The sequence below is a fragment of the Ornithorhynchus anatinus genome, chromosome 2, assembly GCF_004115215.2.
Source record: "Ornithorhynchus anatinus isolate Pmale09 chromosome 2, mOrnAna1.pri.v4, whole genome shotgun sequence".
NCBI lineage: Eukaryota > Metazoa > Chordata > Mammalia > Monotremata > Ornithorhynchidae > Ornithorhynchus > Ornithorhynchus anatinus.
The window spans coordinates 4861287-4885214 of record NC_041729.1 but is presented as its reverse complement, the minus strand read 5'-3'; the positions used below and the strand labels follow the sequence as shown (position 1 = coordinate 4885214).

Below are 23928 nucleotides of genomic sequence, written 5' to 3'. Positions count from 1 at the left end.
CAGACGGACAGATGGATGGACGGATGGCTGGACGGATGGATGGATGAATGGATGGTCAGACAGATGGATGGATGGATGGACGGACGGATGGATGGATGGATGGATGGACGGACGGACGGACGGACGGACGGACGGACGGACGGACGGATGGATGGATAGATGGATGGATGAACGGTCAGACGGATGGATGGACGGATGGATGAATGAAAGGATGGACAGACGGACGGACGGACGGACGGACGGACGGACGGATGGACGGATGGACGGATGGACGGATGGATGGATGGACGGATGGAGGGACGGTCAGACAGATGGAAAGGCGGACGGACGGAGGGATGGTTTGATGCCGGTTTATCCCTCTCTCCAGCCAGCCGCCCTCCTGGGCTCATCCGGGCGGGGCCCGTGAGGGAGGGGGCGGGGCCAGAGGGGAGGGGGAGGGGCCCCAATAGGGGCGGGGCCAGAGGGGAGGGGGAGGGGCCCCAATAGGGGCGGGGCCAGAGGGGAGGGGGCGGGGCCCCAATCGGGGGGCGGCGGCGCCGGGAGGCGAGCGGATCCCGCGGGCGTCGGGGAGGTGATGGCCCCGCATCGGCCCCTCGCCCCGCGCCGCCTCCTCCTCCTCCTCCGCCTCCTCCTCCTCCTCCACGGAGGCCTCCGGGCCGCCCACCACCTCGGCGCCTGCGCAGGTAGCCGGCCCGGCCCGGCCCGGAGGGGGGAGGGGACCGAGCGACGGGTCGTGGGTTCTAATCCCGCCCCCGCCACTTGGCAGCCGGGACGCTCGGGGACACTCACTCTGCTTAAGAATAGTAACAGTGATGCCGCTCTTTGTTAAGCGCTCACTCTGTGCAGAGCACTCTTCTCAGCGCTGGGGGGGGGGGGTGGGGGATGTGGGGGAATCAGGTTGTCCCCCGTGGGGCTCCCGGTCTTCATCCCCATTTGACAGATGAGGGAACTGAGGCCCAGAGGAGCGAAAGGACTCGGCCACGGTCACCCGGCTGACGAGCGGCGGAGTCGGGATTCGAACCCATGACCTCTGACCCCCAAGCCCGGGCTCTTGACACCGAGCCACGCTGCTACTTCTTGGGGCCTCACTTCCCTCATCTGGAAAATGGAGATTCTTTCTTGCTTGCTTGCTTGCTTGCTTGCTTGCTTGCTTTCTTGCTTTCTTTCCTTCTTGCTTTCTTTCTTTCTTTCCTTCTTTCTTCCTGTCTTTCTTTTTCTTCCTTCCTTCCTTCCTTCCTTCCTTCCTTCCTTCCTTCCTTCCTTCCTTCCTTCCTTCCTTCCTTCCTTCCCTCCTTCCCTCCTTCCCTCCTTCCCTCCTTCCTTCCTTTTTCTTCCTTTCTTCCTGTCTTCCTTCCTTTTTCTTCCTTCCTTCCTTCCTTCCTTCCTTCCTTCCTTCCTTCCTTCCTTCCTTCCTTCCTTCCTTCCTTCCTTCCTTTCTTTCGTATTGATTGAGCACTGACTGTGTGCAGAGCACTGTCCTAAGCGCCTGGAATGGACAATTGGGCAACAGAGAGAGACAATCCCTGCCCTGCCCGACAACGGGCTCACAGTCCAGAAGGAGAGCCCCAAGCGGGACAGCCTGATGACCTTATATCTCCCCCAGCGCTTAGAACAGTGCTTAACAAATACAATTATTATTATTATTTGGGCTTCTTGGTGGCAAGTAGAGGGATGCCGGAGAAGCAGCGTGGCTTAGTGGAAAGAGCCCGGGCTTGGGAGTCGGGGGTCGTGGGTTCGAATCCCGGCTCTGCCACGTGTCAGCTGTGTGACTGTGGGCGAGTCACTTCACTTCTCTAGGCCTCAGTGACCTCACCTGGAAAATGGGGAATGAGACTGTGAGCCCCACGTGGGACAACCTGATGACCCCGTATCCCTCCCAGTGCTTAGAACAGTGCTTGGCACATAGTAAGCGCTTAACAAATGCCACCATCATCATCACCACCATCAGGGGTGTGAGGAGCAAAGACTGAGGGGGACATTCCTTGCCCCTCCCCGCCCCGCCCCGCCCCAGTGAAAAAACATGGATCTCCCCTGCAGAGGCAGCACAGCCTAGTGGGTAGAGCCCGGGCCTGGGAGGCAGCGGGTCCTGGGTTCTAATCCCGGTTCCACCACATGTCTGCCGTGTGACCTTAGACAGGTCACTTCACTTCTGTGGACCTCAGTGACAACCTCTGGAAAAGGGGGATGGAGCCCCGGAGCCCCACGTGGGGCAGAGCCTGGGTCCAACCCGATTTCATGGCCTAGTGGAAGGAGCCCGGGCCTGGAAGTCAGAGGGCGTGGGTTCTAATCCCGCCACTTGTCTGCTGGGTGACCTGAGGCAAACCACTTCACTTCTCTGGGCCTCAGTTCCCTCATCTGAAAAATGGGGATGGAGACTGTGAGCCCCACGAGGGACAACCTGATTATCTCGTACCTCCTCCAGCGCTTAGAACAGTGCTTGGCATATAGTGAGCACTCAACAAATCCCCTAATTATTATTATTATCCATCCCAGCGCTCAGTACAGTGTCTGGCATTTAACAGATGCCATCGTTATTATTATTATCCCAGCCCGCCCTCTCGGCCCAGCCAGTAACCTCATCGTGGACAGGGAGCGTGTCCCTACTACTGTTCCCCCATTAGATTAGACTGTTCTCCCCCGATTAGACCGTGCGCCCGTCAAAGGGCAGGGACTGTCTCTATCTGTATTTGTACATTCCAAGTGCTCAGTACAGTGCTCTGCACGTAGTAAGCGCTCAATAAATACTATTGAATGAACGAATTAATGAATACCATTCCCGGGTCCCCTCCCCAGTGCTTAGTCCAGTGCTGCGCACACAGTGAGCGCTCGATATATTTCCTCCGGCAACTGACCGTTGCTCTGTGCAGACGCCACGGCCGTGGTCGTCGGCGAGGCCGAAGAGAACGTGACCCTGCCCTGCGGCGCCGGCTCGGCCCCCGGGACCCCCGTGGCCTGGTACAGAGACGGCCCGCCGTCCATCCTCCTCCTCTCTTCCTCCTCCTCCTCCTCCTCCGATGCTTCCGATGCCTCCCGCTTCTCCCTGCTCAACGCCGGCTCCCTGCACATCGCCTCCCTGGACCTCCGGGACCAAGGCAACTACACTTGCCGGACGCAGCCGCCCCGGCCCGGGGCCCGCGTCCAGCTGCTGGTGACCAGTAAGTAGCCGGGGGCCGGGGGCGGCGTCCGCCGGGTCGGGGGCGGACGGCTCGTCACCTTAGGAGCCGTCGCCGTGCGGAGGACCTGCGATTCCCCGGCGATAAGAACGATCCCGTTATGTAAGCATCGTCGTCGTTGCCATCGTCTTCGTGGGATTTGCTAAGCGCTTACTAGGGGCCGGGCGCTGGGGTGGAGAGAAGCGGACGGGGTGGGACGCAGTCCCTGTCCCGCGTGGAGGCCCGGCCTCCATCCCCGTTTTATACAGATGGGGGAACTGAGGCCCGGAGAGGTGAAGTGACTTGCCCCAGGTCCCCCAGCGGACCCGGGATTAGAACCCATGACCTCTGACTCCCAGATCCGGGCTCCAGCCGCTACGCCGTGCTGCTTCTCCTAGGTGTTCGGAGCTTACCTCGCGCCAAGCACTGTACCGAGCGCTGGGGGAGACGGAAGATCAGACGGCTCATTACGGGCAAGGAACGTGTCTGCTAATTCTGTTGTAGGTGGACTCTCCCAAGCCCTTAGTACAGTGTTTTGCACTCAGTAAGCGCTCAGTAAATACGACTGAGCGAACGATTGGGGATTTAATCTCCATTTCATAGATAAGGAAACTAATGATCAGGGAGAAGCGAAATGACTTACTCAAGGTCTCCCGGAGGCAAGTGGCGGGAGTCAAGGTAGACTCCTAGGCCTGGGCTCTTTCCTCTAGGTCATGCTGCTTCGCATTCATTCATTCACTCGTATTTATTGAGCGCTTACTGGGTGCAGAACACTGTACTAAGCGCTTGGAATGTACAATTGGGCAACAGATAGAGACCATCCCTGCCCAATGACGGACTCGCAGTCTAAAAGCAGCTGCGAGAAGCAGCGTGGCTCAGTGGAAAGAGCCCGGGCTTGGGAGTCAGAGGTCATGGGTTCGAATCCCCGCTCTGCCACTTGTCAGCTGTGGGACTGTGGGCAAGTCACTTCTCTGGGCCTCAGAGACCTCACCTGGAAAATGGGGATTAAGACTGTGAGCCTCACGTGGGACAACCCGATGACCCTGTATCTCCCCCAGCGCTTAGAACAGTGCTCGGCACATAGCAAGCGCGTAACAAATCTCAACATTATTATTATTAAAAGGGGGAGACAGACAGCAAAAGGTCCAGGAGACTGAGGTCTGGGTAGGGTCAGGACACCTGGGTTCTTTTCCTGTTTGTGGACTAAGTAAAATTTCTCTCTCCCTTTTTTTTTAAGTAGTATTGTTTATCCACTCACTATGTGCCTGGCACTGTTGTAAGCGCTGCGGTCGATAGACGATTATCAGGTAGGACACAGTCCCTGTCCTTCATGGGGCTCGGAGTCTTAATCCCCCTTTTACAGATGAGGGACCGGAGGCTCAGAGAAGCGAAGGGACTTGCCCCAGGTCACCCAGCGGACGAGGGGCGGGGCAGGGATTAGAACCCGTGACCCTCTGACTCCCGGGCCCGGGTTCTAGCCACTAGGCCACCCTAAGCATATGGATTTCATTCCCACAGAAAGCAGCGTGGTCAAAGGATCCGCGTGGTCAAAAGGAATCTGGGAAAACTCAAGGATGAGTGGGTTTTAATCGATTACAAACGCGGGGATGAAAGGAAAATGGGGTTGTTGGAGCAAGAAGCAAGTCAGTCGTACTTATTGAGCGCTTACTGTGTGCAGAGCATTGTACTACGCGCTTGGGAGAGGACAATACAACAAAAGACGGACACGTTCCCTGCCCACAATGAGCGGACAGTCTAGAGAACCGTATTCTCCCAAGGGTTCTGCACATAGTGAGTGTTCACTGGGTACCATTACTGATCGACGGAGAAGCAGCACGGCCTACCGGACCGAGCCCGGGCCCGGGAGGCAGTAGGTCATGGGTTCTAATCCTGGCTCCGCCCCTTGTCCGCTGTGGGACCTCGGGTAAGTCGCTTCACTTCTCTGGGCCTCAGTCCTCTCATCTTTAAAATGGGGATGGAGACCGCGAGCCCCACGTGGGACAGGGACTGTGTCCAGCCCGATTATCTTGTATCGACCCCAGCGCTTAGAACAGTGACTGGCACATAGTGAGCGCTTAACAAATACCATCATCATTATTATTATTATTGATTGATGGATTCCAAGCCTCTTGGGGTCACCGGTAGAGTCTGTGAAAGACACCGCGGCTGGGTGGACCACGGAGTTGACCCCAAAAGTATCGTTTCTGGGGTTGGGCGTGCTCCCTCTCGGCCTGAAATTTCCCCACCCGCTCCTTCCCCTCACCTGCAGGGTTGTCACGAGCGGGTATTGGAGGGATTGCAAATGCTCTAACTTGGAGCAAGACACTGCCCAAATTGCACGGCAATGCCAGATGTGGTGGTGCTGCCTCGTCGGTGGTACTTATTGAACGCTCACTTGGTGCGGAGCACTGTACTAAGTGCTTGGGAGAGGAGGACCGAGCAGAGTCAGGGTCGGTGGACGGGGAATTGGACGGCTACAGCCCCTCCAGATCTTTAAATTGTATATTATAAATTCCTTGCTATATTGTCTGCTTCCCGCTCTAGACTGTAAGCTCATTTTGGGGAGGGAACATGTCTCCTTATTCTCTTGATTTGTCCTCTCCCAAGCGCTTAGAACAGCGCTCTGCACACAGTAAGGGTTCAACAGATACCCTTGATTGAGTGCGAGGGGGCCGGACAGGATCGATGAACCAGTAAAACGGGAGAGCGACGTAAGACGAGGCCGGAAAGACCAAAGGGACGCAAAATCGGCCGGGCGTCGGGAGCCCTGAGGAGAGGAATCTGGGGCTCCTAGCGACCCAGAGCCCGAGGCCACATCGTAGCCGCAGCGAGGCTCATCCGGAGCCCCAGCGGCCGCCGCCGCGGCCAGTGGGCTTCCTGAAATCTCGTGGGGGGCTCCCGGCGGGGCGGTGCCAGGCGAGACGGGAGGGAATCCGTCAACAGACGGCAGGAGCCGTGGAGTTGGGGTTCCCACTTTCCCCGCAAAGTTGAGCTGAGCCGACCGGACGCCCTACGACGATGATATAAGCGCTTACTGTGTACCAAGCACCGTTCTGAGCGCTGGGGGAGTTACAAGGTCATCAGGTTGTCCACGTGGGGCTCGCCATCTTGAATCCTCGTTTTCCAGATGAGGTCACTGGGGCCCAGAGAAGAATAATAATAATGTTGGTATTTGTTAAGCACTTACTATGCGCAGAGCACTGTTCTAAGCGCTGGGGGAGATACAGGGTCAAAAGGTTGTCCCACGTGAGGCTCACCGTCTTCATCCCCATTTTACAGATGAGGGAACTGAGGCCCAGAGAAGTGAAGTGACTGGCCCCAAATCACTCAGCTGACGAGTGGCGGAGGCGGAATTAGAACCCACGACCTCGGACTCCCAAGGCCCAGGCTCTTTCCACTGAGCCACGCTGCTCTCAACCCGGCCGTTAGGGAGCGGGGCCGTGAGGGATCAGTCTCTCACATCTTCTGTGCCTCCCGGCAGAGAAAAGAGAGCCAAAGTCCGGGCTATAAAGATGCCGGGCAGATAGTCCCACCTGCTCCTCAGCGGCCCCGATGAAATAGACACAAGGTCTAGTGGAAAGTGCCCGGGGCTGGGAGTCGGAGGACCCGAGTTCTAATAATACTAACGATGGTATTTGTTAAGCGCTTACTATGTGCCAAGCACTGTTTTAAGCGCTGGAGGAGATACAAGTTGTCCCACGTGGGGCTCACGGTCTTCATCCCCTTCTTCCAGATGAGGCCCAGAGAAGTGAAGTGACTTGCCCAAAGTCCCACGGCTGACAAGTGGCAGAGCCGGGATTAGAACCCACGACCTCTGACTCCTGATCCCGGCTCCACCCGTGCCTGCTGTGTGACCTTGGGCAGGTCACTTCTCTGTGCCTCCGTTTCCTCATCCGGGAGACGGGGATTCGATCCCTCTTCTTCCTCCCCCTTAGACCGCGAGCCCCCCGTGGGACGGGGATTGTGTCTGACTCAGTTATCTCGTATCTAACTCAGTGATTGGCGCATGGTGAGCGCTTAATAAATACCACGGTTATTAATTATGGGCCACGGAAGCAGTGAGGAAGAGCACGGGCCCGGGCATCAGACTGCCTGGGGTCTAATTCTGCCTTTGCTGGGTGAGCCTGTTGTGGGCGGGGATTGTCTCTATCTGTTGCCGAATTGTCCTTTCCAAGCGCTTAGTACACTGCTCTGCACACAGTCAGCGCTCAATAAGTACGATTGAATGAATGAGTGACTTTGGGCAAGTCACTGAACTTCTGTGCCTCAGTTACTCCTTCTGTAAAATGGGGATTGAGCCCGCGAGCCCCATGTGGGACGGGGACCGGGTCCGACCCGATTAGCTTTTACGTAACCCATGGCTTAGTACAGTGCACGAAGCAAACGCTCAACAAATAGCATTAAACAAAATAATGAAAAATAATTATGGGATTCTTCCTCGGATAGGCTTGGGCCCCTCTGACTCTCTCAGGCCACTAGGGCCCCTCTGGAGCCCTGATAATAATAATAATAATAACAATAATAATAATACTTAAGTGCTTACTATCTGTCAAGCACTGCTGTAAGCGCTGAGGTAGATACAAGGTCATCGGGTTGTCCCACATGGGGTTCACAGTCTTATTCCCCATTTGACAGATGAGGTCACTGAGGCCCAGAGAAGTTGCACTGTGCTGGAGAGGTAATAATAATAATAATAATGATGGTATTTGTTGGGCACTTTACCATGTACTAGGCACCGTACTAAGCGCCGGGGTAGATAGGAGCAAATCGGGTTGGCCACAGTCCCTGTCCCGGGTGGGGCTCACTGTCCTAATCCCCACTTGACAGATAAGGGAACTGTAGTTTGGACTCCGGGGAGATTCTGAGACCGCAGACGGTTGTACGTTTGAGAGTCAGTCACTCGGTGGTATCTATTGAGCGCTTAGTGTGTGCAGAGCCCTGTACTTGGTCACGGGTTCAAATCGCGGCTCCGCCGCTCGTCAGCTGTGTGACTTTGGACAAGTCACTTCACTTCTCTGGGCCTCAGCGACCTCATCTGGAAAACGGGGATGAAGACCGTGAGCCCCGTGTGGGACAGCCCGATTACCTTGTATCTACCTCAGCGCTTAGAACAGTGCTTGGCACCTAGTAATAATAATAATAATAATGTTGGTATTTGTTAAGCCCTTACTATGTGCAGGGCACTGTTCTAAGCGCTGGGGTAGATACCGGGTCATCGGGTTGTCCCACAATCTTAATGCCCATTTTACAGATGAGATAACTGAGGCACGGAGAAGTTAAGTGACCTGCCCACAGTCACGCAGCTGACACTTAACAAATATTATTATTATTATCGGGGCTTAAGACCGTGAGCCGCCCGTGGGACAACGTGGTCACCTTGCATCCTCCCCAGTGCTCTGCATAGAGTCAGCGTTTAATAAATGCCATCATTATTATTATTATTACTGAGCGCTTGGGCGAGTCCAACACCGCAGAGTCGATAGACGCGTCCCCTGCCCACAGCGAGCTTCCAGCCCGGAAGGGGACGACCGTGGCGGCGCCGTGGCGGCGCCGTGGCGTCGACTCCCTTTCAGGAAGGCCGGCCGAAGGTCGTCCTGTCCGTGCCGGGCCCAGGGCACGTTGCGGCTGGCGTGCCGAGCGCGCCTTCCCCCGGATCCCCACCCCGACACCCGGAACCCTCGCCCTTCCCGGCTTCCCAAGGGAGCTCAGGGTCAGGCCTCCGCCCAAGTCCGGGTGGGGTGTGGGTAGGAAGGGAGGCAGACTGGGAAGACTGGAATTTTCCTGTGGATCCGGGCGGGGGGCAAAGGGCAGAGGGCAGGGTGGAGACTGGGAACCCCCCCCCCCCCCCCCCGTCCCCGGCCAGACCCGCCCCGGGATATCGGCGGCCGGCCCTCCCAGGGTGGCCGCGCGATCGGGTCCAGTTGAGTCACGCGGGGCTGGGCCGAACGGAAGAGTCATTTGCCCGTACGACGAAGCAGGACGGCCCGGTGGATAGAGCCCGGGCCGGGGAGTCGGAATCTCTTCCCCTCTTCAAAACCCTACTTAAAGCTCACCTCCTCCAAGAGGCCTTCCCACACTGAGCTCCCCTTTTCCCTCTACTCCCTCTACCCGCCCCTTCGCCTCTCCGCAGCTAAACCCTCTTTCCCCCCATCTCCCTCCGCTCCTCCCCCTCTCCCGTCCCATCCCCTCGGCACCGCGCTCGTCCGCTCGACCGTATGTATCTTCATCACCCGATTTATTTTGTTAATGAGATGTCCATCGCCTCGATTCTATTTATTTGCTACTGTTTTAATGAGACGTTCATCCCCTCGATTCTATTTATCGCTATCGTTCTTATCCGTCCGTCTCCCCCGATTAGACCGCGAGCCCGTCAAAGGGCAGGGACTGGCTCTATCTGTTACCGATTTGTCCCTTCCAAGCGCTTAGTACAGTGCTCTGCACATAGTAAGCGCTCAATAAATACTAAATACTATTGAATGATCCAGGCCCTAGAGCGGCGGCCTGGCTCAGCGGCAAGAGCCCGGGCTTGGGAGGCAGGGGACGTGGGTTCTAATCCCCGCTCTGTCACTTGTCTGCTGCGTGACCAGCCGCTTCACTTCTCTGGGCCTCAGTTCCCTCATCTGGAAAAGGGGGATTGAGAATGGGAGCCCCACCGGGGACGACCCCGTTACCTCAGTGCTTAGAATAGTCCTTGGCACGAGGTAAGCGTTTAGAGAAGCAGCGTGGCTCAGTGGAAAGAGCCCGGGCTGGGGCATCACAGGTCATGGGTTCGAGTCCCGGCTTTGCCCCTTGTCAGCTGTGTGACGGTGGGCGAGTCACTTCACTTCTCTGGGCCTCGGTTCCCTCATCTGTCAAATGGGGATCAACTCTGAGCCTCACGTGGGCCAACCTGATGACCCTGTATCTCCCCCAGCGCTTAGAATGGTGCTCTGCACCTAGTAAGCGCTTAACAAATGCCAACATTATTATCACTTAACTTCTCTGTGCCTCAGTGACCTCATCTGCAAAATGGGGATTAAGACTGTGAGCCCCACGTGGGACAAGCTGATCACCTTGTATCCCCCCCAGCACTTAGAACAGTGCTCTGCACATAGTAAGCACTTAACAAATGCCAATATCGTTATTATAAATACCATTATTAATTAATTAATCAATCCCGGCTCCACCTCTTGTCTGCTGTGTGACCTCGGGCAAGGCACTTCGCTTCTCTGGGCCTCAGTTCCCTCATCTAGAAAATGGGGCTTGAGTCCGTGAGCCCCGTATGGGACGAGGGACCGTGTCCAACCTTGTATCTACGTCAGCGCTTGGTAAAGTGTCCGGAACATAGTAAGCGCTTAACAAATGCCACAGTTATCATTTTTGTTATTATTCATCCCCGTTTTACAGTTGAGGTAACTGAGGCCCAGAGAGGTGAAGCGACTGGCCCAAGATCACTCAGCAGACACAAGCGGCGGAGCCGGGATTAGAACCCAGGTCCTTCCTGACTCCCAGGCCCGGGCTCTAGCCACTGGGCCACTCTGCCTCTCTGAGCCGAAGGGACCAGCCGCCCACCTCGCCCTCTGTCCCCTCCCTGTCTCCGTCCCTCTCCGACTGTCCCCTGATGAGGTGGCTAAAGCCCGGGCCTGGGAGTCAGAAGGTCATGGGTTCTAATCCCCCCGCCGCCACTCATCTGCTGCGTGACCTGGGGCAAGTCCCTTCACCTGTCTGGGCCTCAGTTCCGTAAAATCATCCGCAAAATGGGGATCGAGCCCCACGGGAGACAGGGACCGTGACCGACCGGATTTGCTCAGATCCACCCCGTTCATTCATTCATTCAGATTTATTGAGCAGGGCACTATACTGAGTGCTTGGAAAGTACAATTTGGCAACAAAGAGAAACAGTCCGTGTCCTCAGTGACCTCACAGTCTAGAAGGGACAGACAGCAAAACAAGTAAACAAGCATCAATAGCATCAATATAAATAAATAGAATTAGAAATATATATGGTGATGATAATAATTACTATACTATTTGTTAAGCGCTCACTCTGTGCCAAGCAGTGTTCTAGGCACCGAGGTAGATACAAGGTAATCGGGTTATCCCACGTAGGGCTCACGGTCTTCATCCCCATTTCAGAGGTGAGGGAGCTGAGGCCCAGAGAAGTGAAGTGATATGCCCGAGGTCACGCAGCAGACACGAGGTGGAGCCGGAATTAGAACCCACGTCCTCTGACTCCCAAGCCCGGGCTCTTTCCGCTGAGCCACGCTGCTTTTTTTAAAACAAGCGTTACTATAAATGAATAGAATTATAGCTACGTACAGTTATGCACGAGTGCCGTGGGGCAGGGAGAGGGGGTAGAGCAAAGGGAGAGAGGCGGGGAGATGTTGGGGGGGAAGCTGAGGAAAAGGGGGGCTCAGCGTGGGAAGGCCTCCCGGAGGAGGTGACCTCTCAGTCGGGCTTTGAAGGGGGGAAGTGTGCTAGTTTGGCGGCCGTGAGGAGGGAGGGCGTTCCGGGCCAGAGGTAGGACGGGGGCCGGGGGTCGACGGCGGGACGGGTGAGAACGAGGCCCAGCGAGATGGTCAGCAGCGCTTAGTACAGTGCCCGGGCCCACGGTAAACGCCAAACAGAATAGCAGCGCGATGATGACCGACCTACCGGCTCCGACTCCCCTCCTCCAGGAGGCCCTCCCAGACCGAGCCCTCCCTTTCCCTCCGCCCCTCCTCCCCTCCCCGTCGCCCCGACTCCCTCCCTCCGCTCTTCCCCCTTCCCCTCCCCACAGCACCGGTGTGTATTTCTATATATTATGTATTAGTCCATCTTATTAACGATGTGCCTACGTCTACGATGCTATTGATCTCTTTCGATGGTCTCGACGCCCGTCCGTTTTGTCTTGCTGTCCGTCCCCCCCCTCTGAGACCGCGAGCCCGTCGTCGGGCAGGGACGGTCTCTCTCCGTTGCCCGACTGTCCATTCCCAGCGCTTAGTCGGGTGCTGGGCGCCGGCGAGCGCTCAGTAAATACGACTGACGGACCGAATGACTCCGCAGGCGGGCCCCGCCGGATAGCGGTCAGCATCTCCCCGGCGAGGCGGCTCTCCAACGGGACCCTCTACGCCCCGCGGGGGTCCAGCCTGGCGTTCAGCTGCAGCAGCGCGGCCCACCCGCCCGCCCTGGTGGAGTGGTCGCTCCGGAGGCCGGGCTTCGGCTTGGAGCCCGTGGGGTTCATCAACCACACGGTCAGCGACTTCTCCCTGCTCAACCTGTCCCCGAGCCTGCAGGGGAACTACACCTGCTTGGCCGTCAACATGCTCAGCGGAACCAACAGGACCGAGACCGCCGAGCTGCTCGTCTACCGTGCGTTCCTTCCTTCCCCCGGTCGGATTTATTCGGCGCCTACCGTGAGCAGAGCGCCCGAGGGAGGACAGCAGGGCAGTAAACGGGCCCGAGATGCGGCCGGGGGCGAGGACCGGGGCCGCTGAGAGAGGGATTTGGGGGAACTTTAGGAGCCGGGCAAGTAGGCGCCTGCCCGGCTGGGCCCCGGGGGGGAAAGCAGGACCGGCGGCGCAGGCCGCTGACTGGTTTCCTCGGCCCCGCCGGGTCGGAGGGTCGGGGTGAGGGTGACGCTCTTCTCCCGCGCGCGTTGGCGAGGCTGAGCGAAGCGCTCCCTCTCCCCCCTCCTTTACGCCGGCAGTCAGGCCGTCGATCGGCCTGAACGTCCCACGTCCGCCCGCGCGGCCGTCAAAAGGCCCCTGTTCCTCGAGGCCGACGGTCAGAGGTCAGCCGGTCGGCCGGTCGTGTTTATTGAGCGCTTCCCGTGTGCGGAGCGCTGGACTGAGCGCTTGCCCCGTCGAAAACTAGAGCCGTCACGTCGCCTGCCCAGAGGGAGCTTACAATCTACAGGGGGAGGCGGACATTAATAGAAAGAAAGAAATGTGACCGGGAGCCCTGTGTGGGACGCGTTCGTCCTGCAGATGAATAATAACAATAACGATGGTATTTCTTAAGTGCTTACTAGGTGCCAAGCACTGTTCTAAGCGCTGGGGGACACACAAGGAAATCAGGTTGTCCCACGTGGGCTTCGCAGTCTTCATCCCCATTTTATAGAGGAGGGAACTGAGGCCCAGAGAAGTGAAGTGACTTGCCCAAAGTCACGGAGCTGACATGCGGCGGAGTCGGGATTAGAACCCACAACCTCTGACTCCCAGGCCCGGGCTGTTTCCCCTGAGCCATGCTGCTTCTCTGAATGAATCTTGTATCTACCCCAGCGCTTAGTACAGTGCCTGGCACAGAGTAAGTGCTTACCAAATACCCCAGTCATTATCATTATTATTATTAATTATTATTATTACAGGAGGCATGGCAGCGTTTGCAGGCCAGGGGAAAGGATGGGTTTGACCAGGCAGCCACCGCAATACGCCCGAGAGAAAAGCGGTCCCCTCTGGCCCTGAGAATCAGGGGGTGCGGGAGACAGAGGAGAAGTTATAATAATTATGGTATTTGTTAAGTGCTTACTACGTGCCAGGCACCGTACTAGGCGCTGGGGTGGAGACAAGCAAATCAGGTTGGCCGCAGACCCTTTCCCACGTGGGGCTCCCAGTCTCAATCCTCATTTTACAGCTGAGGTCACTGAGGCACAGAGAAGTTAAGTGACTTACCCAAGTGCACACAGTAGGAGAAGCAGCGTGGCTCAGTGGAAAGAGCACGGGCTTTGGAGTCAGGGCTCATGAGTTCGAATCCCAGCTCTGCCACTTGTCGGCTGTGTGACTGTGGGCAAGTCACTTAACTTCTCCGTGCCTCAGTTCCCTCATCTGTAAAATGGGGATTAAGACTGTGAGCCCCACGTGGGACAACCTGATTCCCCTATGTCTACCCCAGCGCTTAGAACAGTGCTCGGCACATAGTAAGCGCTTAAATACAAATACCAACAAATACCAACAAGGGGCTGAGACGGCATTAGAACCCATGACTCTCTGACTCCTAGGCCCGGGCTCTGGCCGCTGCGCCGTGCTAGGAGGTCCCCTCGGGCTCTGAGAATCGGGGGGGTGCCGGAGGTGGGGGAGGAGGAAAGGAGGTCCCCTCCGACCCCGAGAATCGGGGGGTGCTGGAAGTAGGGGAGAAAGAAAGACGGTCCCCTCTGAGCCCTGAGAATTGGGGGGTGCCGGAGGCGGGGGAGAAAGAAAGGAGGTCCCCTCCGACCCCGAGAACTGGGGGGTGCTGGAAGTAGGGGAGAAAGAAAGGAGGTTCCCCCTCTGACCCCAAGAATCTGGGGGTGCCGGATGTGGGGGAGAAAGAAAGGAGGTCTCCTCCGGCCCCGAGAATCGGTGGGGGCTGGATGTGGGGGAGAAAGGAAGGCGGTCCCCTCTAATGCTGAGAATTGGGGGGTGCCGGAAGTGGGGGAGAAAGAAAGGGGGTCCCCTCTGACCCTGAGAATTGGGGAGCACCAGAGTTGGGAGAGAAAGAAAGGAGGTCCCTCCCCCGGCCCCGGGAATCGGAGGGGGCTGGAGGTGGGGGGGTGAAGGAAAGGCGGTCCCCTCTGACCCTGAGAATCGGGGGGCACCGGAGGTGGGGGAGAACCGGGGAAAGGGGAGGGAGGGGGAGGAGGGCGCCGGGAAGGGCTGGGCTGACCCCGGCCCGTCTCCGCAGGCCTCCCCCGGGGCCCCCCCCAGTGCCGCGCCGAGCCGTCGGCCGGGGGGCTCGGCCTGGAGCTGGTCTGCCTGTGGCCCGGCGGCTACCCGGAGCCCACCTTCCAGTGGCTGGACACCCCCGGGGCCGCCCCCCTGGGCAACTCCAGCCGGCTGCACCTCGACGCCTCGCACCCCCGGGCCCGGCCCGGGACCTTCACCTGCCTGGGGACACACGTCCTGGACACGGAGCCCGCCAACAGCACGTGCGTGGTGCGGATCGGTGAGTGCGCTGGGCGCTGCCCCGGCCGGGGTCCTCCGGCCGCTGGGAGCTTTGGGGGGGACCGGCCGGGGGGGGGCGGGGCGTGACTCGGCTTTCGATCAATCGATGGTAGCGATTGAACGTTTGCTCTCCGCTGAGCACGTGGGAGAGCACGCTGCGACAGCCGTAGTCAAGCGCCCGGTGCTGAACCTGCCACGTAGCAAGCGCTTAACGAGCGCCATAAAAAACCACTGACCGATAGTTGGGTTGATGGATGGAGATGGGTTGAGGGATGGCCGTTGCCGAACTGTACCTTCCGAGCGCCTAGCAGAGTGCTCCGCACATGGCAAGCGCTCAATAAGTACCGTCCCCATCGCCAGAAGCGCCCCGGGTGGAGTCGCCCCCGCTGCGGACCTGCCTCGAGGGCGGCAACGTGACGCTGACGTGCCGGCTGTGGGACGCCGACCCGGGAGCGCGGATCAGCTGGCTGCGCGACCTCTCCGGCCCCCACGCCGAGATCCGGCCCGGCCCCCGCCACGCCATCGCCCGCCACGGCCCCGTCTCCACGCTCACCGTCCTCCGCTGCTCGGCCCGCGACGACGGCGGCCGCTACGTCTGCGGGGCCCAGAACCCCGTCGGGGCGCACCAAGTCCTCATCTGGCTCAGTGTGGAGAGTGAGCGGCGGCGGGCTGGGGGGCGGCTCGTGAGGAGGAGGAGGAGGAGGAGGAGGAGGATGCTGGAGGTATTTGTTAGGCGCCAACTGCGTGCCGAGCACTGTTCTAAGCGCCGGCCTGAGGCTCATGGTGTTTGTTCAGCGCTTACTATGCGCCGGGAGCCGTTCTAAGCGCTGGGGGAGCGAGACGGGCTAATCGGGTGGGACGCGGGCCCCGTCCCACGTGGCTGAGGCCCAGACAATAATAATTACGGTATTTGTTAAGTGCTTACTGTGTGCCAAGCGCCGCTCTAAGCGCTGGGGGTGGATACAAGGTCATCAGGTTGTCCCCCGTGGGGCTCCCGGTCTTCATCCCCATTTGCCAGCTGAGGGAGCTGAGGCCCAGACAATAATAATTGCGGTATTTGTTAGGCGCTTACTGCGTGCCAAGCACTGTTCTTAGCGCTGGAGGCAGATGCGAGGTCATCAGGTTGTCCCACGTGGGGTTCAGAGTCTTCATCCCCATTTGGCAGCTGTGTGGCCGTGGGCAAGTCACTTCACTTCTCTGTGCCTCGGTTCCCTCATCTGTGAAATGGGGATGAAGACCGTGAGCCTCCCGTGGGACGGCCCGACGACCCTGTATCCCCCCCAGCGCTTAGAACGGTGCCCTGCACGTAGTAAGCGCTTAACAAATACCAACATTATTATTACTATCCCCATTTTCCAGATGAGGTCACTGAGGCCCAGACAAGCGAAGTGACTGGCCCCAAGTCCCACGGCTGACAGGTGGCGGAGGCGGGATTCGAACCCCCGTCCCCTGACTGCCAGCCCGCGCTCCCGCCGCCGGCCCGGGCCGTTTCAGCCCTTCCCGCGCCACCGAGCCCTTCCCAACCTCCCTGACGCAGGCGTGGCGGAGCCGGGATTAGAACCCGGGTCCTCCCGGCTGCGGGGCCCGGGCCCCACCCGCTAGGCCCCGCTGCCTCTCAGCGGTGGGGGAGCCGGGGGCCGGCGGGGGAGGGAAACGTGGGCCGTTTCTCGGCAGAGCCCGTGAACGTCGGGGGCATCGTCGGCGGAGTCGTGGGCGTGCTGCTGCTGGGCCTGGGGCTGACCTCCGCCTTCCTCCTTTACTACAGGCCCGACTTCTTCCTCGCGGGTGAGACCCCCGGCCCGGCCCGACCCCCGCCCTCCACGAGGACCCCGGCCTCGCCGGGCACCTTGCTAAGCGTCTGCGGGCGCGGCGATCGTAGCGTTGGTGTTGGTTAAGCGCTTACTATGTGCCAAAGACTGTCCTGAGCGCTGGCCCAGAGAATAGTAATTATGATAGTTGTAGTAATTTGTAGTGCCAAGCACTGTTCTAAGTGCCGGAGGTAGATACAGGGTCATCGGGTGGTCCCCCGTGGGGCTCACGGTCTTCACCCCCCCGTTGTACAGATGAGGAAACTGAGGCCCAGAGAAGTGAAGCTCTCAACACGGCCAAGCGGCCGAGGCGGGATTAGAACCCACGACCTCTGACTCCCAAGCCCGGGCTCTGGCCACTGAGCCTCGCTGCTTCTCACTAAGCCACGCTGCTTTTAATAATAAAAGAAAGTTGGTATTTGGTAAGCGCTTCCTATGTGCAGAGCACTGTTCTAAGCGCTGGGGGAGATACAGGGGAATCAGGTCGTCCCACGGGAGGCTCACAGTTCATCCCCGTTTGACAGATGAGGCCACTGAGGCCCAGAGAAGTGACTCGCCCACAGTCACACAGCTGCCGAGTGGCAGAGCCGGGATTCGAACCCATGACCCGCGACTCCCAAGCCCGGGCTCTTTCCACCGAGCCACGCTTCTTTTACCGTGTCGTAGACACGTCCCCTGCCCACAGAGGGCTTATAATCCGGAAGGGGAGACGGGCATCGAGAGAAATGAACGGTGGCTGATGTTCAGAAGGGGGGAAGGAAGCGGATTGATTCATTCGGTCGTATCTATTGAGCGCTTACTGTGTGCAGAGCACTGTACTGAGCGCTTGGGAAGTACCATACGGCGGGAAAGAGAGACGATCCAGTCACGGTATTCTTTTTATTCTCTTTTCTCTCCTTAGGCACTGCTTCCAGGTGAGTGTTGGACCTCCCAGATTCCCGCTAAGTGACCCAACCGCCACCCGGAGCCGCGTCGGCCGACGCCTTGGGGCCGAGACCCCGCGTTCGGTGGGAGCGGATCGGAGGGGGGTGGCGTCGCAGGGGCGAGCGCCGGAAGAGACGGTCGTCGTCGTTACGGTATTGAAGCCCTTACTATGAGCCGTTCATTCGGGCGTATTTATTGAGCGCTTACCGTGCGCTAAGCACGTGGAAAGTCCTATTTGGCAACAGAGGGAGAGACAATCCCCACCCGACAGCGGGCTCACAGTTAGAAGGGGGGAGATGGACAACACACAAAATAACCAAGTAATGATAATAATAATGTTGGAATTTGTTGAGCGCTTACTATGTGCAGAGCACTGTTCTAAGCGCCGGGGGAGATACAGGGGAATCAGGTTGTTCATTCATTCGGTCGTATTTATTGAGCGCTTACTATGTGCAGAGCACTGTACTAAGCGCTTGGAACGGACAATTGGGCAACAGATAGAGACAGTCCCTGCCCAGTGACGGGCTCACGGTCTAATCGGGGGAGGCAGACGGACAAGAAACAAGACAACTTAATCACGATAAATAGAATGAGGGGATGGACACCTCATTAACAAAATAAATAGGGTCATAAAAATCTATCCAAATGGGCGGAGTGCCGAGGGGAGGGGAAGGGAGAGGGGGAGGAGCGGGGGGAAAAGGGGGCTTAGCAGAGGAGAGGTGAAGGGGGAGCAGAGAGGGAGCAGAGGGAAAAGGGGAAGTTCAGTCCGGGAAGGCCTCTCGGAGGAGGTGAGCTCTCGGTCGGGCTTCGAAGAGGGGAAGAGAATGAGTTCGGCGGAGGCGAGGAGGGAGGGCGTCCCGGGACCGCGGGAGGACGCGGCCCGGGGGTCGACGGCGGGACGGGCGAGACCGGGGGACGGCGAGGAGGCGGGCGGCGGAGGAGCGGAGCGTGCGGGGTGGGCAGGAGAAAGAGAGAAGGGAGGAGAGGTAGGAAGGGGCGAGGTGATGGAGAGCCTCGAAGCCCAGAGTGAGGAGTTTTTGTTTCGTGCGGAGGTCGACGGACAACCACCGGAGGTTTTCGAGGAGGGGAGTGACAGGACCAGAGCGTTTCTGCGGGAAGATGAGCCGGGCAGCAGAGTGAAGAACAGACCGGAGCGGGGAGAGACGGGAGGAAGGGAGATCGGAGAGGAGGCTGACACAGTAATCTAGCCGGGATATCATGAGAGCCCGTATCGGTATGATAGCCGTCCGGGTGGAGAGGAGAGGGCGGATCTCGGCGATATCATAAAGGTGAGACCGACAGGTCTCGGTGACGGATCGGATGCGTGGGGTGAACGAGAGAGCCGAGTCAAGGATGACACCGAGGTCGCGGGCCCGAGAGACGGGAAGGACGGTCGTGCCGTCCACGGTGATAGGGAAGTCAGGAAGAGGACGGGGCTCGGGGGGGAAGATGAGGAGCTCAGTTTTGGCATAAGAAGCTCAGTCCCCCGTGGGGCTCACAGTCTTAATCCCCGTTTTCCAGATGAGGTCACTGAGGCCCCGAGAAGTGAAGTGACTTTCATTCATTCATTCAATAGTATTTATCGAGCGCTTACTATGTGCAGAGCACTGGACTAAGCGCTTGGGATGAACAGGTCGGCAACAGATAGAGACGGTCCCCGCCGTCCGACGGGCTCACGGTCCGATCGGGGGAGACGGACGGGAACGAGAACGATGGCGATAGATAGAGTCGAGGGGAAGGACGTCTCGTAAAAACCGATGGCGACTAAATAGAATCGAGGCGATGTACGATTCATTAACAAAATAAATAGGGCGATGGAAATATATACAGTTGAGCGGACGAGTACGGTGCCGTGGGGATGGGAAGGGAGAGGGGGAGGAGCAGAGGGAAAGGGGGAAAAAGAGGGTTTAGCTGCGGAGAGGTGAAGGGGGGGTGGCGGAGAGTGTAGAGGGAGAAGAGGAGCTCAGTCCGGGAAGGCCTCTCGGAGGAGGTGAGTTTTAAGTAGGGTTTCGAAGAGGGGAAGAGAATCAGTTTGGCGGAGGTGAGGAGGGAGGGCCTTCCGGGACCGCGGGAGGACGTGGCCCGGGGGTCGACTGTTGCAACAGTCACACAGCTGACAAGTGGCAGAGCCGGGATTCAAACCCGTGACCTCTGACTCCCAATCCCGGGCTCTTTCCACTGAGCTATGCTGCTTATCAATAACGTTGGTATTTGTTAAGCGCTTACTCTGTGCAGAGCACCGTTCTAAGCGCTGGGGGAGATACAGGGTCATCAGGTTGTCCCACGTGGGGCTCGCAGTCTTCATCCCCATCTTCCAGATGAGGGAAATGAGACCCAGAGAAGTGCCCACAGTCACACAGCCGACAAGTGGCAGAGCCGGGATTCGAACCCGTGACCGCTGACTCCCAAGCCCGGGCTCTTTCCACTGAGTCACGCTGCTTCCGTAGGCAGTAGTAGGCCGTGCTGGGTTAGACAACAGGTTAATCAGGTCGGACACATCTTCATGTGATCTTCATGTGATCAAACTCACTCTCTTCATCTTCATCACATCTTCACGCCGTCTTCATCCCCATTTTTTTTACAGATGAGGGAACTGACAGTGTTGGTCTTGGTTAAGCGCTCACTTTGTGCCAAGCGCTGTAGTCAGAGCCGGCGTGGATACCAGCAAATCGGGTTGGGACACAGTCGGCGCGATTCCCTGGATTTCCCAACTGCTTCCAGTCCGACTCTCATTACCCGGAATAAAGGCTCTAAATGGGGGGAATCTGGAGGAACTGCGTAGCCTAGTGGATAGAGCATCATCATCATCATCATCATTATTATTATTATTATTATTGATGCACTTCCTCTCTGAATCCAGGGGTCAAGAGCTGGGTGACGTCTTCGTCCTGGTAGATTCCGAGGAGGAGGAGGAGGCAGAAGCAGAGGAGAGACATGAAGAGTTGGAAGAGGAGAAGGAGGAAGAAGGGAGAGAAGCGAGCGGTCACTTGCACAGGGTGACCGCGTTGGTGAGTGAGCAGGAGGCCCACGGGCTGAATGGACACCAGGCGCTTCAGGGTAAGGACTCCTCTTCCCGCTTTTAGTTTTTTAAACGGTATTTGTTCAGTGTTTACCGTGTGCCAGGCACTGTACTAAACGCCGGGGTAGATGCAAGATGTCTGGCCTCGCTCACGTCCCGCCTCAGGCCCGGAACGTCGTCCCTCCTCACGGCCGCCAAACTCACTCTCTTCCCCCCTTCCGAGCCCTACTGAGCGCTCACCTCCTCCGGGAGGCCTTCCCGGACCGAGCTCTCCCTTTCCCTCCCTTCCCCATTCCCCCTTCTCCCTCCCTCTGCTCTCCCCCCTTCCCCTCCCCGCAGCCCTTGTGTATATCTGTACATATTATTTATTACTCTGTTTTATTAACGATGGGTCCATAATCTATGATTCTATTTTGGTGGTATCGATGCCCGACTCCCTGTTTCGTTTTGCCGTCTGTCTCCCCCTTCTAGACTGTGAGCCCGTCAGTGGGCAGGGCTGGTCTCTATCTGTTGCCCCATCGTCCATTCCAAGCGCTTAGAACGGTGCTCTGCACGCAGTAAGCGCTCAATAAATACGATTGAATGAATGAATGATGAGGAAACCGAGGCCAGAGAAGTGAAGCGACTGGCCCGAGGCCACAGAGCAGACACAAGCGGCGGAGGCCGGATTAGAACCCAGGTCCTTCTGACTCCCAGGCCCGGGCTTATTCATTCAATAGTATTTATTGAGTGCTTACTACTTGCAGAGCATTGATTCAATGTTCATTCACTAGTATTTATTGAGCGCTTCCTAGGTGCGGAGCACTATACTAAGCGCTTGGAATGGACAGTCCGGCAACCGATAGAGACAGTCCTTGCCCACTGACAGGTTTACAGTCTAATCGGGGGAGGCAGACGGACAAAAACAAGACAGAATGATCCCGATGAATAGAATCAAGGGGATGGACACCTCATTAACCAAATAAACCGCCAGGCCATAGCCGAATCGGGGTCCCGTGACTCCTAGGACCTGGCAGCCCTGCCCGGCCCAGGAAGCTCCAACCCAGAAGCATCTCCGACCCCCCCGGAGAGCCGAGGGAAAGACGAGCCCTTTGCCGCCTTGGTTCATTCGTTCATTCGGTCGGCTTCACCGAGCGCTTACTGTGTGCAGAGCGCTGTACCGAGCACTCGGGAGAAGACAATTTCCCTTTCCTCCTGCCCCGCCTCCCCTCCCCATTCCCCCTTCTCCCTCCCTCTGCTCTTCCCCCTTCCCCTCCCACAGCCCTTGGGCATATTCGTCTGTATTATCACTATTTATTTTGTGAATGAGGTATATATGTATTTAGGATTCTATTTATCTCGATGATGTTGACGCCGGCTTTGTTGTCTGTCTCCCCCATTTATTCATTCGTTCATTCAGTGGTATTGATTGAGCGCTTACTATGTGCAGAGCACTGGACTAAGCGCTTGGAATGGACAGATCGGTAACAGATAGAGACGGTCCCTGCCCACTGACGGGCGCACGGTCTAATCGGGGGAGACGGACAGACGAGAACGATAGCGATAAATAGAATCGAGGGGATGATCACGGGGATGAATTTAGACTGCGAGCCCGTCGTCGGGCAGGGATGGTGTCTATCTGTTGCCGAATTGTCCATTCCAAGCACTTAGTACAGTGTTCTGCACATAGTAAGCGCTCAATAAATATAATGGAATGACAATAGAACAATAAACAGACACCTTCCCTGCCCACAACGAGCTGACGGTCTAGAGGGGACTAGACTGGGCCTGAAAACAATTTGCGTGTTTGTCCCCAACACACACACGCGCGCATCATTGCTTAGAGGATAGAGCTCGGACCTGGGAGTCAGGAGGACCTGGGTTCTAATCCCGGCTCCGCCACCTTTCTGCTGTGTCACCTTGGGCCAGTCACTTCACTTCTCTGAGCCTCAGTTCCCTCATCTGGGAAAAAGGGGGTTTAAGGGTGTGGGACCCTCGTAGGACGGGGACCGTGTCTCAACCTGATTAATTTGGATCCACCCCAGCGCTTAGAACACAGCCCAGCACATATGGAGATATCTGTGATTTATTTATCAATTTTTATTAACGTCCGTCTCCCCCTCTGCACTGTGAGCTCATTGTGGGCAGGAATGGGTCTGTCTGTTGTCCTGTCGTCCTCTCCCAAGCGCTTAGTACAGTGTTCTGCACACAGTAAACGCTCAATAAATACAATTGAATGAATGAAGGGTGCTTGGCACATAGTAGGCACTTAAGTACCATAATTATCACACAGACAAGGACTCGCAGTCTGACCCCCCCCCCCCCCCCCCCCCCCCCCCCCCCGTCACGGTGGCGGAGATTGAGGGCAGTGGCCTGGGGTGGTATTTGTTAAGCGCTTACTCTGTGCCGAGCACCGTTCTAAGCGCCGGGGTAGATACGAGGGTCATGAGGTTGTCCCAGTCTTCATCCCCGTTTTCCAGATGAGATAACCGAGGCCCAGAGAGGTTAAGTGGCTTGCCCAAAGTCACACAGCTGACGAGTGGCGGAGGCGGGATTAGAACCTGTGACCTCTGGCCACCGAGTCACGCCGCTTCTCCGGCTCACTCATCTTTTCCCCATGCAGGTGACCCAGTCGAGCAGCCCAGCGACAGACGCTGAGCCAACGCAGACCGGCGGGACGGAGCGACTCTTCTGTTTCGGGGGGGGGATTTTTCCTCCTCGTCTCCTTCCCTGGAAGGCTCCGTGGAAGCTCGGCATTCCAATCCCTCTGGACCCAGGCCCCCTTCCCGCCCGCCCGGTGGGCGCTTTCTCCCGGTCTCCGTCCCCGCTTTCCAGACGAGGGGACCGAGGCCCAGAGAAGCGAAGCGACCGGCCCGGGGTCACCAGCGGACGAGCGGCGGAGCCGGGATTAGAACCCGGGTCCTTCCGCCTCCCGCCCGGGCCCCGACCACTAGGCTACGTTGCTTCGAGGCTCGATTGTGCCGTCGCCCTCCTCGAGGACGCTCCGAGACGGCGGCGACCCGGCTCTCTCACGGGGTCTTGGCCGCCGCCCAACTCCCCGAGGAAGACGTCAGTCAGTCGTCTTTATCGATGACTGTGTGCGGAGTTGATTTGTCGATTATTGTGTGCAGAGCACTGTACTGAGCGGTTGGGAGAGGACAGTACAA

The 23928-nt window shown here is 57.8% G+C and overlaps 1 protein-coding gene across 1 annotated transcript; it reads left to right on the top strand.

Annotated features, from left to right (window-relative positions):
* The first annotated feature begins 539 nt into the window (after positions 1 to 539).
* Positions 540 to 23646, top strand: VSIG10 (V-set and immunoglobulin domain containing 10). The gene is made up of 9 exons (XM_029051130.2): positions 540 to 683; positions 2868 to 3155; positions 12177 to 12482; positions 14772 to 15032; positions 15392 to 15685; positions 16706 to 16816; positions 17741 to 17753; positions 20624 to 20820; positions 23385 to 23646. Exons 1-9 carry the CDS (start codon positions 575 to 577, stop codon positions 23417 to 23419), a joined length of 1614 nt encoding a protein of 537 aa, XP_028906963.1. The 5' UTR covers positions 540 to 574; the 3' UTR covers positions 23420 to 23646.
* Positions 23647 to 23928: the final 282 nt, after the last annotated feature.